The sequence below is a fragment of the Abrus precatorius genome, unplaced genomic scaffold (genome assembly GCF_003935025.1).
Source record: "Abrus precatorius isolate BTA unplaced genomic scaffold, Abrus_2018 Scaffold9, whole genome shotgun sequence".
NCBI classification, from domain to species: domain Eukaryota; kingdom Viridiplantae; phylum Streptophyta; class Magnoliopsida; order Fabales; family Fabaceae; genus Abrus; species Abrus precatorius.
This window is the reverse complement of record NW_020874439.1, coordinates 35,075,004-35,089,817: the sequence shown is the minus strand read 5'-3', so window position 1 is coordinate 35,089,817 and position 14,814 is coordinate 35,075,004. Positions and strand designations below refer to the sequence as shown.

General features: G+C 31.5%; 2 protein-coding genes across 4 annotated transcripts; one reads left to right on the top strand and one right to left on the bottom strand.

Annotated features, from left to right (window-relative positions):
• Positions 1 to 5,833: 5,833 nt before the first annotated feature.
• On the top strand, positions 5,834 to 7,737 carry LOC113849399 (F-box protein At1g67340-like). 2 transcript variants are annotated; one of them, XM_027479294.1, is made up of 4 exons: positions 5,852 to 6,164; positions 6,266 to 6,428; positions 6,509 to 6,811; positions 6,893 to 7,604. In XM_027479294.1, exons 1-4 carry the CDS (start codon positions 5,956 to 5,958, stop codon positions 7,262 to 7,264), a joined length of 1,047 nt encoding a protein of 348 aa, XP_027335095.1. In that variant the 5' UTR covers positions 5,852 to 5,955; the 3' UTR covers positions 7,265 to 7,604. The 2 variants fall into 2 exon arrangements, with proteins under 2 accessions (XP_027335094.1, XP_027335095.1); XM_027479293.1 differs by having other exon boundaries at positions 5,834 to 6,164; positions 6,509 to 7,737.
• A 4,351-nt stretch (positions 7,738 to 12,088) lies between these two features.
• On the bottom strand, positions 12,089 to 14,413 carry LOC113849284 (REF/SRPP-like protein At1g67360). Of its 2 annotated transcripts, none has more exons than XM_027479072.1 (3): positions 14,206 to 14,412; positions 13,852 to 14,088; positions 12,089 to 13,185 (listed from the first exon to the last, which is right to left on the bottom strand). In XM_027479072.1, exons 1-3 carry the CDS (start codon positions 14,218 to 14,220, stop codon positions 12,727 to 12,729), a joined length of 711 nt encoding a protein of 236 aa, XP_027334873.1. In that variant the 5' UTR covers positions 14,221 to 14,412; the 3' UTR covers positions 12,089 to 12,726. The 2 variants fall into 2 exon arrangements, with proteins under 2 accessions (XP_027334873.1, XP_027334874.1); XM_027479073.1 differs by having other exon boundaries at positions 12,179 to 13,185; positions 13,852 to 14,082; positions 14,206 to 14,413.
• Positions 14,414 to 14,814: the final 401 nt, after the last annotated feature.

Genomic DNA, 14,814 nt, shown 5'->3' with positions numbered 1-14,814 from the left:
CAGAAGTACACTTAAGAGAGCGGTTATGGGTGAACTACTCTTAGAAGTGAACTTTGCAGAGTGATTATAAAAGAACCGCTTTTATAAATTCAAGATTAGAGATCAGTTAGCTATGAATCACTCTCTTTGGTCCATCTTCTTAGAGCAGTTTACTCATAATCACTCTCCAAAGTGTTATATATAAAGAGCAGTAACGCGGTTAACCGCTCTCTTTAGTGGACTTTTGAGAGCGATTATACGCGTAACTACTCTTCAAAATATACATTTAAGAGCGGTTAAATAACCGTTTTCTAAAATTCAAGACATTGTATAGCATGAAATTTTATAGCATTTATAACTGCTCTTTATGTTCAACTGAAAGCGCTTTAATATCTAATTTCTGGCATAATGTATAAACATTCTTAATACCACTTGTTGAGAAATAATCATGAATGATGTGTGGTAAAAAAATGCATGGAGAGGGAGCATAAAAACTTTAGAATATATATATACACACACGAAAGAGATGTTAGTAAAAAGATGTGTAAGAAAATAAGGACCTAACCTTTTTGAATGGTTTTGTATATATGTCGATGATAAGAAAATATTTTCTCAAGATTTCTTTTACTTCATTTATAGGCTTTTAATCCTGAAGTGTGGCTAATAAGGATGACTTGAGTACTCATCCAGCTTTTAAATTTTTGGTTTACTTGTGGCTAACCCTCAACCTGAGTCGGGTTAATTGGAATTCTCAGCTTAACAATTGTGAAGAAATAAATAGGAGTTATATAATGAAATAACACTTGAATTAACGTAGCACAAATTAAACAAGCAAATTCTATCTTAAACCATACTCAACTGAGGTAGATTTTCTTTTATATACTTAGCATCACGTGCACGCCCTCACACCGGTCACGAGGGTTCCTGATGAACTATCGTGGCATATGGCAAATGCGTTAAGCAACATCCTCTGCATTTGTCTCGTTCAAATTGTTGAATCAGGTATTGAGATATGAACGCATGCACATATTTATAAGTGAAGTAATCTTTATAGTTTCAGTTAGTTTAATTAATTCCCCTTTTAATTTCTCGATGAATGCCTGCGTAAGGAAGGGGAAATGAGATTGATATATTTACACGTAAACCACTATCACCTTCGCCGAATCTAAAATATCCCAACCTTGATCTCTCGATTCTCATTTGCACCCGTGGCAACAATCATAGCACAACTTAACCTTTATATATATATATATATATATATAACCCTTGCCAAGCTTTATGTCTTATTATAAGTTTGAAGCCGGTGCATGCATGCTCGAATGGCAATAATAGGGGCACGTAGCCAACTTAAATACTCAGAAAATCCTATCCGGAATGAATGAATTATATTAAATGGAATGGATAATGTTGCAATTAAACGATCTTGTATATGTTGACATTTCTTCGGCACGACTAGAAATTTTTCATCTCTTCTAATTCATGATTTTTTTTCTTCCATTCACTACTATCTCTCTCTCATACCTGTTTTGATTGCATCGTCAAATTCTAGTATTGAACTTTTTTAAAGCCATGAGATGTTTGGTATACGGAGGAAAAGAGGTAAAAACTAAAAATTACATTGAGAATGCATTAAAAATTATTAAAAGAGGTATATATTTAATAGTATTTTTAATAAATGATTTTTCAAGTATACATTTTTAATAAAATATAAAAAATAATAATTTTTTGTAAAAGTAAAACATTCAATATTATTAATATACATTGGATCATATAAATTTTTATTGTCTTATATTATACATTAAAAAATGTTTAATAAAAATTATTCTATTTTGATTTCTTAAAGAGTTAATATATCAATCCTTAAGAAATAGTAAACATGATGTTGCTCTTATTTTTAAAATTTTAATTTTTTTTTCCTTGTTAATTAATTAAACTCTGAAATTTTTTTGTGGTTGTTTTTTTTTATTTAGGATAGTTGAATGAAACATTTAAGGATTAGAGGAAAATGAGAGTATAATTGAGAATATAATGATTAATGAGTCTTACGTCTTTAAAATAAGAGATGAATATAAACATAAACTTTATCGTTTACAAAGACAAATAAGAAGGATGAAAATGATATTTTGTCTTTAAAATAAATAAAAAAACGACAAATGTAAATCAGGTCTCATAAAGCTGCGATTAGCAAACAAAAATAAAAAAAATATAAAAAGTATTTATGATGTCCAAATATAAAACTATTTAATATTTATTTTTGAAAATAATTAAGGATATTTAGATAGTGTGTTTGATGATTCTTAAATAGTATTCTCGTTAGCATAGCCTTGAAAAAACAATTCTTAGAACAAATAAGAATCTCTCAAGGTTTTGGAAGTTTTGTAATGATTGAACGGTGGTATGCAGTAGTTTTCTAATTAATTTGTAGACATATATTGACGTACCTTAATTATTACTAATATTGTTAAATTTCACCACCTCAAATGTGGTCCAAGTTAGACGAAGACAACACTATTATCAAATTTCACCAAGTCCAAGTTATACGAATACATTGCACATAAATTGATTTGCGTATTTAGTTTTGTTTAAGTGTTTTGTTCTTTTCTCTACCTACCGAAAATACAGAACATACAAATTGTTTTTCTTTGGGGGATATCACTACCCACAGGAGACAATATCAATTTTCACAAGCAAGGTGAAGCCAATCATTCACGACACAAATCTCTACACATCTCCTTCAAAGTTTAGTTGCATCTTGCCCCCATTGCGACACTTACGGGTGATTGTTTCGATTTTTAAGAATGCACACTTGGAAATGTTAAAGATATATATGTAACAGTGGGAGATATTTTAGGGTAGTTTATATGAAAATGTCTTTGTGTAGATTATATTTTTTGGATTTTTTTAAAGTTTAAATGGTAAGATTCATTATAATCTCACTTTCAAACTCGGTAGAATCATGTTTTTAAGTTCACTTTTTTTGGAAATATAATTTTGTAAACCTTGAAATTAATGTAACGTTTAGGAATACTCCTCCATCTTCAGAGCAAATTTCACCAGAGCCACTCTCACTGCTATATAAAACACGACTTACTTGTCTGCAAACCTTCCAACAAAAAAGGGTCCTACCTAATAGATCATATTCACATATCTGATCAGATACTATCCAAATTAGAAGAAAATAACTGTCTATTAACACGTATTTGTGAGCCTTTTATTTATTAGTTAACTGTAATTTACTTAAAAATAGTCAATTAAAAACACTATTAAATGAAATATAATACATTCCCTTCATTAGCTGCACAGTTAACTAATTTTCTTATCGATCTTTTATCACCAAAAAAAGTTGTTATTTTGACATTTGTAGCACCGTTTTTCTTTATCAGCCAACGAACAAAATAAACTATTTTGACCTTTATACGAGGAGTTTAAATTAAATAGAGGGCACTCAAAAAAGAAAAGAAAAAAAAGTTCCTGCATATTAACTCTATAAGTCAATTTCAAGATCTAATGCTTATCAAAATTTAGTGGTTATTGATTATTTGTCAACTTATTTTTTAATTACTTCCTTAGTTAGCTTACTAGGTTAATAAGAGCTCTCTTTAGATCGACAACCAATGGAGAAAGCTACCAAGTACACTTGGTGGAGTCTTGTCCACCATGGAACATGTTTTTTTTCTCTCTCTCTTCTGAGCTACGCTGCGAAATTGCGAATACAACATCAAGGTACAAATGTTTGGATATGTTGGGATAATGATGGTGAAATGAAATAGAAAGCTGGAACAAAATGATATGAAAGTAATAACATAAAATAAAAAGGCAATGCTATTGTGTCATTTTACTAATGTCTGTTATAAAGGGATCAAAATTTTATTTTATTATCTGAAAAGTTGACAAAATAATAAGTTACAATTTTGTTAGTATAGTTTTACTTCACCCTTCTTAAATTAAAACAAACCTTTATGATTATGTATATATGAAGTATTAGAGTAGTAGTCTTTCTAGATAAATAAAGAAAGGTAACAATTCATTTGCAGCTGAAAAAAAGAAAAAAAGAAAAAAGACAATGAAGATAAGATGGCATAGGGTTAAGCAGGAAATGCCACTTGACCCGGCTCTGCACCATTGCTTTGAAATCTAAGATAGATAGATAGATAGACTTCCTATTATTTTATCTGAATGTATATGCAATATGCAGATGAGGCTGCCACGTGTCGTGTTGTGGAAAGAGCCTGATCCAATTAAAAAAAAATCTCATGTTTTATGATATATAGTTTCTGGTAAAGGTATTATGGTATATAGTTAAGTAATTATTTCTATTAAAACCTTTAGCCGAAAATTAAACTATCAATTATTTCTAATCATCGTTCAATTTTTCAAAAATTTAGATTTTCAGATTTTGGTTGTGTATAAAATAAATACGATGATATTTTATGTTTTCAAATTTTATTTTTTTATAAATTATTTTTTACAGACCAATTTAATAAAAAAATGTTTAAAATTAATGCGAGACATTATAGCAGGGACACATGTGATTTTGATAATTATTTAATAATATAATTTAAAAATTGAAACTTTTAAATTTAATTCTTTAATTAAAATAATAATTATTAATTATGAATAAATAATAAATATACTCATTAAAACTCAAACAAATAAAATATAATGATAACTTTTTAATTGTTAAATAAATTTAATGTATATTTGTACTGTACATGAGACTTTCTATTTGAGCGGTAACGTGACACGGTTTACGTTGGTTGTTTCCTTACGCTGACTATGCCATGAAACACAGTCAGTTTATTTATGACTATTTAATGGTAGTTATTAAAATATATAAAATTTATTTTTATATGATTTAATTTCATTCATTCTAATATTATTAGAGGAAAGAAAACTTTGAAAAAGCATCGTTAGAAAACTGTGGCGCAGCGCACCGCTCAAAAAAAAGCTATGTCAGCAATTTGTTTTTAGCCAAATAACTATACTAAATTAGAGATTATTTTTTATTTATGATTTTATCAAAAAATATTATATTTGTATATATTAAAATCATTACTTTTATATTTATTAAAAAATTTAATATATTTATTTTATTTTTATTATATTATTATCATATTTTCAAAATATTTTTCTTCTTTATTTTTTATATCTATTTAATAAGAATGAAATTATATTTTTCACACAAAAAGGAACTCAAGAAATCATATATTATTCTGCCGCTTGAAATTAAGATTTCAGACTTGTTTGTGTAAAGTTAAAAAAACAATTCTTCAAACAAAAATGTCCGTTTAAAGGCAAAATAATATAATCAAACTGATAACAATAAATTGAGTCTCTTAACAGAAAAATATATTGGTTAAGAAAATTAATAAATAAATTAGAAAAATGGTACAATTTAACACACGTTTGATCGATTTTTTAATCTTAAAAGATATATTTCTTTATTAATTTTACCTTAAAATAGTATAAATGTTTTTTAATAAAAGAATCATCATTTTTCACGTAGTATTTTATTTATTTACTGCTTTTAAATGGTTTCAAAGCCCAATTTCACAGATTACTAATAAAAATCTGTCAATTATTATTATTTTTTTTTTATCATTACAGTATTTATAAAAATAAAAATATTTATTAGGATTTTAAAAAGAAGAAAAAAAGAAAGGGTGGAGAAGCGTGTAGTGTAGAGAAGTGAGAGGTTATGAGAAGCACTAAGAACATGAAATTAAGGACGAAGACGGGGTGGATCTGGGTCAACGGCATTTGACCCAAATAAACGACAACAAGGGGCCGTTTTAGTAATTAACTACTCCCACTTTCGTACGTTATTTTAATTTTGTGCAGTGTCGTTGATGTTGCTGTGGTGTATTCTGATTTCTCATTCATATATGACTCCCCATTCTACTTTGTCTCTCCCATTTACACATAAATTCTTCACACCTACACTTTACTATTTAAAATAGGTGGTTACTTATTAACATGAGAACTAGAAGAGGCTTTTCTTATCCTCCAATTCCAACCATGTTTTCCGACACTGTTAGCCGGAAAAGACAGAAGAAATCGCCGGACACAACCGCTGGTAACTCTGACTTTTTCGAGTCTTTGCCTGATGACCTTGTCCTCTCTATTCTCTGCAAACTTAGCTCCACAGCGTCTTCCCCTTCCGATTTTGTTAGTGTTTTGATCACGTATGTGCCCAGAACAACAATCAAACCTTCTCTAATTTCTCAATTTGTTAAAAATCATATTTTTTGTTTTCTGGGTTAATTGATTTATTGGAATTGAACAGGTGCAAGAGACTAAACTCTTTAGCTCTTCACTCTCTGGTATTGTCGAAAGCATCCCATAAAACATTCTCAGTTAAAGCTAAAAACTGGTGTGACTCCGCACATCGTTTTCTCAAACACTGTGCCGATGCCGGAAACATTGAGGCGTGTTACACTCTTGGCATGGTAATTACACTATTTTTTTTTTAATTTTTTTATTTTAAACAAAAATAACAAGAGTTGGGACTATTGTTTTCTATGTTCAGATTCGGTTCTACTGTTTGCAAAACAGAGGTAGCGGAGCCTCGCTTATGGCTAAGGCAGCGATGCACTCTCACGCGCCGGCTCTCTACTCGCTGGCCGTTATTCAGTTTAACGGCAGCGGCGGCACCAAAAACGACAAAGACCTTCGAGCTGGAGTTGCGCTTTGCGCACGCGCTGCTTTCCTCGGTCACATCGACGCGCTGCGTGAACTTGGCCATTGCTTGCAAGATGGTTACGGAGTTAAGCAGAACGTAACGGAAGGACGACGGTTTCTGGTCCAAGCCAATGCGCGTGAACTTGCAGCCGTTTTGTCCGCTGGTAATAATAAACGGCCATGGCTGACATGGAGCCTCCACCCGGTTCCACACCCGCATCCTCGGCTCCAGTCACTTGCCGGGTCGGGTTGCCCGTTGTTGAGTGATTACGGTTGCAACGTGCCGGCGCCGGAGGCTCATCCGGCGAGCCAGTTCATGGCGGAGTGGTTTGAGGTTGGGGGCGGGTCACCGGGTCCGGGTATGAGACTGTGTTCACATTTGGGTTGTGGGCGACCCGAAACCAGGAAGCATGAGTTTCGGAGGTGTTCGGTTTGCGGTGCGGTGAATTACTGCTCACGGGCGTGCCAAGCGCTTGATTGGAAGTTCCGCCACAAGGCGGAGTGTGCTCCCGTTGAGAGGTGGCTCGATGAGGAGGGTGAAGATGTAGCCGGCGAAGATGACGGCGGCGGCGACGGTGAAGGGGCAGTGATGGTTAATAGTTAGGAGATTTTTGGAAAGGTTAACGACAACGTTAACGGAAGCTTGTTTGGAAGTTTCAAGTTTCATCGGGTATGAATCTAATTTTTGGGTGTTGGGTAAATGAAAAAAAAAAAATCTGATTTATTACTGTGGCCCTGCAATGTGCAAACTTCAATGGCAGGGTTTGGCTTCTTCGTTACTTTCACTTTTGTATAGAATAGTAAATTCTCCTGAGAAACAAATGAAGGGGATACTTTTTGATTAATTTTTTTTACTTGTCTCTTGTTAGTTTAACAAAGAGCAATTAGCAATCCTTAATCTATTGTTAATTTTGGTAAATTAAGACATGAACTTGACTCCTTAGTTTTTCTACCAATTTAGTTGTTTTCACATTTTAGTTAAACTCAATATTAATTTAAACTCTCTTTCTTATTGACTTTATGATAATGCATATTATGAGAATTACCGAGTCATTGAAATTCAAATGTGGTTACTTGTGAAACAAAACATTACAAGTCTTTTGAAAATTCGATTGTTTGAGACATAAAATATAAATAAATAAATATGATAATTCTATTATATGATTGATGTGAGATTCAGACATTTATTAGTTAACGTGTTCAGTGTCTTGGCATTCGGCATCAAGTGGCAGCCATGTTGAACAATTATTTTATATATCTGTATGGTATTTAAAATTTAGTTAATTTTTTTTTATCACGTTGCATTATTTATTATTTTAATTTATTTTCTTTTTATCTCATAAAATTTAAAAATGGAGTGACCTAAAAATGGGGTGTCAATGTTATTCTCGTGTTTTTCACGTGACTGTGTCTGAGAAACAGCGTAAATTAGGATTGCAAGTAACAGCAATTGGTGTTGGAAAACAGGTAAAAAGTTAGAACATCTTAAGTTGGGTTTTACAATCTTGCCTCCTTTCAGACACTGATATCCACGATTCATCAAAGTGATAATGACAACTCCTAAAAAAGTGTTACCACTTGATGGCACCGATTCTTTTATGGATAATTAATTTTCACTCAGTAGTTATAAGAGTGATCTTTCTTTTTTTGGAGATTTTGGAGATATTCTTGTTTAATCGCATAGAGAAAAGAATGTCCAAGAAAGTGTAAACTGTAAAGTAAGAGTGTGGGAATATTAATAATCTTGTTTGGAATTACTTTTTGAAATCACAGAATCATTTTTCTGCATATAAAATATATTCCAATCTTAATTTGGATTTTTTCAAAAATAAACAGAATAATTACACTGACCTCTTCATGAAGTTATCAATAATTACACTCAGACCTTAGTTGATTCATGAATTATACTTTTATTCTTATTTGTATATTATTTTTAAGGAGTGTTTATTCTCACTCTTATACGATCATTTTTATAACAAACAAAAAATAAATAAAAAATAATTAAGTCTATTAAAATTTTAAAAATATTCAGTTAGTAATTTGTATATTTAATGATATTAATAAAAAAATATAATTTTTTTAATAATTAATGTGCATTGTTGCATCTTCCAGAACCCTCTTATAATCAGGCATTAATTATGTCAAGCTATTTTGTGGTCAAAGAGATAAGAGATTAGATATTTGGGGACCAATGAAAGAGGGTTGAGAAAACATGTGAAAAAGGAAATATTGAAAGGAGATGGAGGTTATGTATCTTTTCATATACAGTATTTGAAGCTAAATGGAGAAAAAAAATATTTTTCAATTTATCAAAAATAAAAATTGGTGTGTCAGTGGAAAAAATAATTTAAAGATGAAAGTGAGTGTGTGGTGGGAGCGCACTTATTCTTTCAGCGAGGCTCATTATTAATATTCAGTTGCATTTAAATACTGTACATATCGGTGGGGCTCCAAGCCCAGTCCCCTTTGGCCCACTAACAGTAATTCAAGTTTCTCTTTTTTTTCTTAATTTTTATTGAATGACTATGTTTAAATATTTAATATTGGTAAAACAAAATGGAATAGGATGAATGAAATCAATACATAAAAAATAGAATTAGAATAATTTTTTTTAAAAAAATTCATTGTATAATAAAAGGATTTGATTTGTCATCATCTTTTAGTTCTTAACACTAAATAAGAATTACAATATAAAAATATTTTAAATAATTCCTATTTCATTAGCATTTTTCAATCTCCATTGAGATAATTGCTTCAATTTCATTTTAATTTAAATGCATAAATAGACATTTGTGAATAGCTGTTGAACTTAATCAAGTTCCTAAAAGCAGTAATGTACTTATTTGATATTTACAAAAAAATCATGCATATATTAATTTTAAAGACTAAATTTATCATAAAATTAAGGGATTAAGAAACTACAAACTAAAAAATATAGTATAATATATCATAAAATTGGTATTTGAAAAAAATAAATTGTGTACATAGAAATTAAAACAACAGGTGTAACTTTCAAGATTAAATTATTTATTTGATCTCAAAATTATGTGATAATATAAAAGTTTGGTTAATTAACTTGGATTAGCCAGCTGTGGTGACAAGCTATATATACTTGTTACTTGCTAACTACTCTATTTGATTGATAATGCAAACGGTTTTATGGAAGAGACAGAAGTGGAGTCTTTTATGTCTTTGAATTAGACCCTTTTCTTTTTGATTGAGCATCTTCAATTTTCGATCTTTTCTTTTATTTTCTGCTTCTTTGGTGTCTTTGTTTATATATAAAATAAAGTTAACGTGATGTTGGTTGCCAGCATCTTTCGACCTTCTTTTGTCTGGCTTAATTGGGGATCAGAATCCGAGGGAAAAAAATGTAAAGTAAAATACAGCATACAAGCTTATTCGGGATTGATATACATAACATGGTATATTCTACAATTGACAATGACTTAAATAATATAATTCGAATTTTGAAATTTGCTCTGAATTAATTGATAGTTATAAATTGGATCTGTCCTTAAAATCACCTTAAGACACGTATAAGTGATGTATAAAAAAATTATTATATATAACTTATTTTAATTAATGAAGGATAAGTAGTGTGTCATTTTCTTAAGGATTATTTTTCAATTACCATCTCAAAAATCTTCACTATTTAAGTTACAATAACTTGTAATGAATAAATTTTATTTTATCAAAAATCTTAAATCTATATCATACAACGTATGCCAAGGATTCAAGAAATATATTACACAATTTTGAAAAATAATGTTCAATAATTATTAGTCTCTATATTTTTATAAAGAGGTTATTAATAAATGTGTTGATTTTCTTGCTAACTGAACTTATAATATCTCAGATAAAATTTATTAGTTATTCTTTTTCTTTCCTTTATAGTTTCTCTACTTAAAAAAATAATTATAGGATTTATTTCCTTATATTAATTTATTAAGTTTGCTTGTTTTGTCTTGAATTTTTTTAAGCCTCATTTATTATAAAAAAATAATAATGATCAATAAATATTAATATTGGTTAATATTTATTATTTTTCTCAAGAGTCTTAATTCTTTAAATAGCTGTAGATTAAATAAAGCATAAAGCAAAAAAATTTAATAAATAAGATAATTTACTTCTAATTTTAACTTTAAAAATAATTTATTATTATAAAATTGAGTCTAAGCTCAACTCTTATATAGTCAATTTAAGACAGGCATTAAGTAATGAATAAATCATTCAATAAAAAAAATATAAATTAAGATGAAAGCAAATCAGATAACACGAAATTTATAATGAAATTCATCATTTTCTAATTCAGGAATTCAGGTAACATGTACAAAAATAAGAGAGTTAAATATAATCTTCATTAATAATTTGATGAAATTTATCCTTAATTCTTCAAATTTTGTTAGCCACAGACCTAACTAAAAAGGTGATCCAAGTGATGCTATGTGTTTATATTTAAAACAAAGTGAAAATCTGTTCAAATTGTTCTCTCCAAGTGATCGTAGCCAAGATCAAAAGAAGGTTAATTATCCTCAGATTTTGATCGCCATAGACCTAACTAATAGCGTGTTTTTTAAGTTAAATATAAATTTAATTACAAAAGGTAATTATACCAATTTTTAATGTAAAATAATTTTAAATTCAACTAAATTTGAATGAATTTTTGTTTCTTTACTAGCAAAATCCGAAGTATTTGAGATTAAATCATGTTCTATTTTATAATTTTCAAAACTCAAGTATGATACAATACCACACTTCTAATGGAATTGGATAGTTTTGTTCAACTTTCAATTCCTCAATTTGATGGTAATCATGATCATGGAGTACGCTGATGGAGAATTTCTTATAACTTAAGGAGTGCTGTAAATTGTTTCAGTAACAGTTAGATGTAATGAAACTTAATAATGTCATAGCATAGAATTATCTCTTTCAGAGCCATTGATATCTCAATCTTTGAAACCATTATTTGCAAAGACGTTGCCAACGGTATATTTGTCAACAATATGCATATCTATGGTGACAAGATGGGATAAAATACAGCTATTGACAAGATTGTTAAACCATGACACTACAATTTAATTTTGTGTTTTATGCTATAGAAGAATCTCATGATACTGAAGCTTTCAATTGATGAGGCACAAAGTTCTTGGTTGATTGAAGCCTAGACAATGACCGTGGTAGAGGCAATGACAACAACAGAGCAGAGATCGAGGCAAAGGTAATAAAAGACCGAACAATTTCAACGCTAAGAAAATCAATCGCAATGGAAAAGAAGGAAACGAGAGTTCTACCGAATGGTTTGCAAAAAAAGTCCAAAATTGAATAGAAATGTCACAATGTATGAATAGAAATTTGTACATAGGGCAATGATGTTTAAACTTGTCAGCTTTCATGAGAGGAATGTAACTTTGCAAAATATGTTATTATTTAAACTAAGAAAAATTGACACTGCATTTTCCATAGTTTATCATTCTTTTTATTCATACGTTCCAAAATATTGTACAGCTGAACACAAGTTAGTTTGTGTGGATCCTTCTAGGATATAATATAACTAGAAAACAACTATATGGTTTCATCAGGTAATGAACACATAATTGTGTAAATCCAAGGATAGAACAGGAAGGAGGGTGGTTGAGATATAATTTGTCCTGAGCGACCCATCAACGCAAGAATTGATTAACGAGTTCTATAAGTAGCGCTATAAAACGATTAGCTCGAGTTGTTTACCTATTATGTCAACTTTTGTGGGTCCACTGGTATAAAGAAATCAAATTCATCTGCCAATGGGTGCAATAGCCAGTATTGTACTTATCATGTCCTGTACGGTCAATAGTCGTAATTAAAGACACTGAGCAAAGCAATCTTCTATATATGCAAATAAAAAAGTAGGACACAAACTTCATGACCATTTAGCGTACCATTTACATAAATCCCTATTTTCTAGGTACTTGGATTTGTTACATGGTCTTGCCAACTCTAGCCACAACCACCACCTGGCCCAGAAAGTTTCAACCCACGAAGCCCTCACTCAGAAGCAAATATTGTAAAGAAGCAAAGCTCAACTTAATCAGAATCAGATGATTCTGATCTCTTTTCAGCTGAGGCTGTTTCATCTCCTTTCAAATTCGCCTCTCCCTGCTGCTTAAATGCCTTGGCTATCTCGTCAATGGGAATCAAAGGTAGATACCCAACAACACTATAACCCTTTTCAGTCATGACCTTGATCACATGGTTATACTTCTCTGACCAGTGAGCAGCGGTGGGAACTGCCATCTCTGCCAATGCATGGACTGGTGGATAATGGTTAAGCCCATTCCACAACTTCACGGAGTTTATTAACAGAAAATGCTTTGACTCAGTAGCAACATGATGTATAGCTGCTCGTGGCCCCCCAGATCGAGCCTCACATGCAAATTTCCCCGCTTCATGTGTCACTTTCTGAATCACACACTTAGCCTGATCGGCAAGCTGCTTAGCAAAAGGAGGAGCATGCTCATCGAACTTGCGAGTAGCTTCATCCACCTGCCCAAATCATATGCTAATTGGTTTAGCCACAATTTTCTTAACAAAACAATGCCCCTTCAAACATTAATATTGAATTTCAAGAACACAAGGCACAAGGGCACTTAAATAAGAGGCTGCGTGGAACAAAAGAATCAAGCGTCAACTCAAGGAAACGAAAAGTTGAATAATGAAAAACAGCAAACTTCGGTTTTTTTATTTGGCAGGCTAATGAATCAAGGAAACTCCAGCTCACGAAGAGTTATACCTTTCCAGCAATCCAGCATCATCAAATCAAAAGTTTGATCAACCGAAAGAATTTATTCATTTCAAACAAACATATTGTTATTCGCTATTAAGATACTAGCATAAAGTTTTTATTTTTAAGTTTTGTAAGGAAAATACAATATACTTTTGATCTATAAGTCTAAGCAACCAAGTAGTAGATACTCATGAAACAGATCTTGATCTGAGTTTAAATAAACGGATAAACATAAAAAGTAACAAGACAATTCATTATTGCAAGCTGAGTATGAATCATCAACAAGCTTTTCCCAATTTAGCTATTTCCCCCTAAATGAGCCACTGGAAAAAACAGAAAGGCTTACAAACGACACGATAAAGCATTGGTTTTTATCTACATACGCGGATGTAGAGATGATCGAGAGACAAAGGGAGAGAGATTACCTTATTGTCAACAAAAACCAGGACATCATCAGGGACGCCCTTGAATTTGTTGCAAACAGGACCAAGAACGGTGGTTACAGTGCTCTCCACTGTTCCAACAGCGGATCTCAAAGGCCCTGAGTTCTGCTTTGCGTACTCAAACAGATTTGACGCAAACACGTATGTTTGTATAGCAGCAATTCTCACAAACCCCAAGTGCTTTAATTCTTTGTTGTTGCTCTCAACCCTTGCCTCTATCTGCAGAAATAAAGTAGAATCACAAGTCGTTTTTCATCTTCCAAAAAAGAAAATCAGAGAAGCAATTTTGAGAAAAGCCAAAAAAAAAGAAAAAAAAAAACAATTATGCCAACCAACCTCGTTGGTGGCCATGGTCTGTGTCGGAACTTGCTCGTTGGTAAAATGTAAAGGAGTGGAGGTTTCAATTTTGTTTTATAGAAAGACGGAAGAGGACTAATGAAACGCCAAAAACATAAAACTTTGAAGGCCCACAGAGTGGAGTGAAACGACGGTGGGGGATTGGAGAGAAAACCTTCAACCTTGTTTGTAATTGGTCTGAAGGAACACAGCATGGGACAGCTTATATTATTATCTCAATCTCATCCCACGCCACAGTAGAATCCAAAACACACGTCTCAGGGTTCGTCAAGTTAGGAGTGGGGTCCACGTTCAGACCGACTCCTAGGGATCTTTCTAGGCCTAACTAGCTATTTCCAGAAGCCACGTGGCAGTTTCTCGGAATTTGAGAACCTCCTTCGGAGTGGAGCGACTAGGATCCGATACTACAATCTTATGGCCCTCTGCGGGGACCCACATTTACGGCAGGATTCACAAACCTGCGGACGGAGTTGCGTAATACAAACGATTTATAATTGCAATTGATATCCGGAAAATTAAAATCAAATATTTATAGAACCAAGTATTTATAAAACTAAGAAAAAAAAAACTTCTTGTCACAAAAACTAA

What these genes read in the sequence shown, in the direction of transcription:
- LOC113849399 (XM_027479293.1), top strand. Translation starts at nt 5,956, where the DNA reads ATGAGAACTAGAAGAGGCTTTTCTTATCCTCCAATTCCAACCATGTTT. An exon ending in TTTGTTAGTGTTTTGATCAC is followed by an intron (nt 6,165 to 6,265) that starts GTATGTGCCCAG and finishes GGAATTGAACAG; the next exon opens with GTGCAAGAGACTAAACTCTT. An exon ending in CGTGTTACACTCTTGGCATG is followed by an intron (nt 6,429 to 6,508) that starts GTAATTACACTA and finishes TTCTATGTTCAG; the next exon opens with ATTCGGTTCTACTGTTTGCA.
- LOC113849284 (XM_027479072.1), bottom strand. An exon ending in TGGTTTTTGTTGACAATAAG is followed by an intron (nt 13,186 to 13,851) that starts GTAATCTCTCTC and finishes TGATTTGGGCAG; the next exon opens with GTGGATGAAGCTACTCGCAA.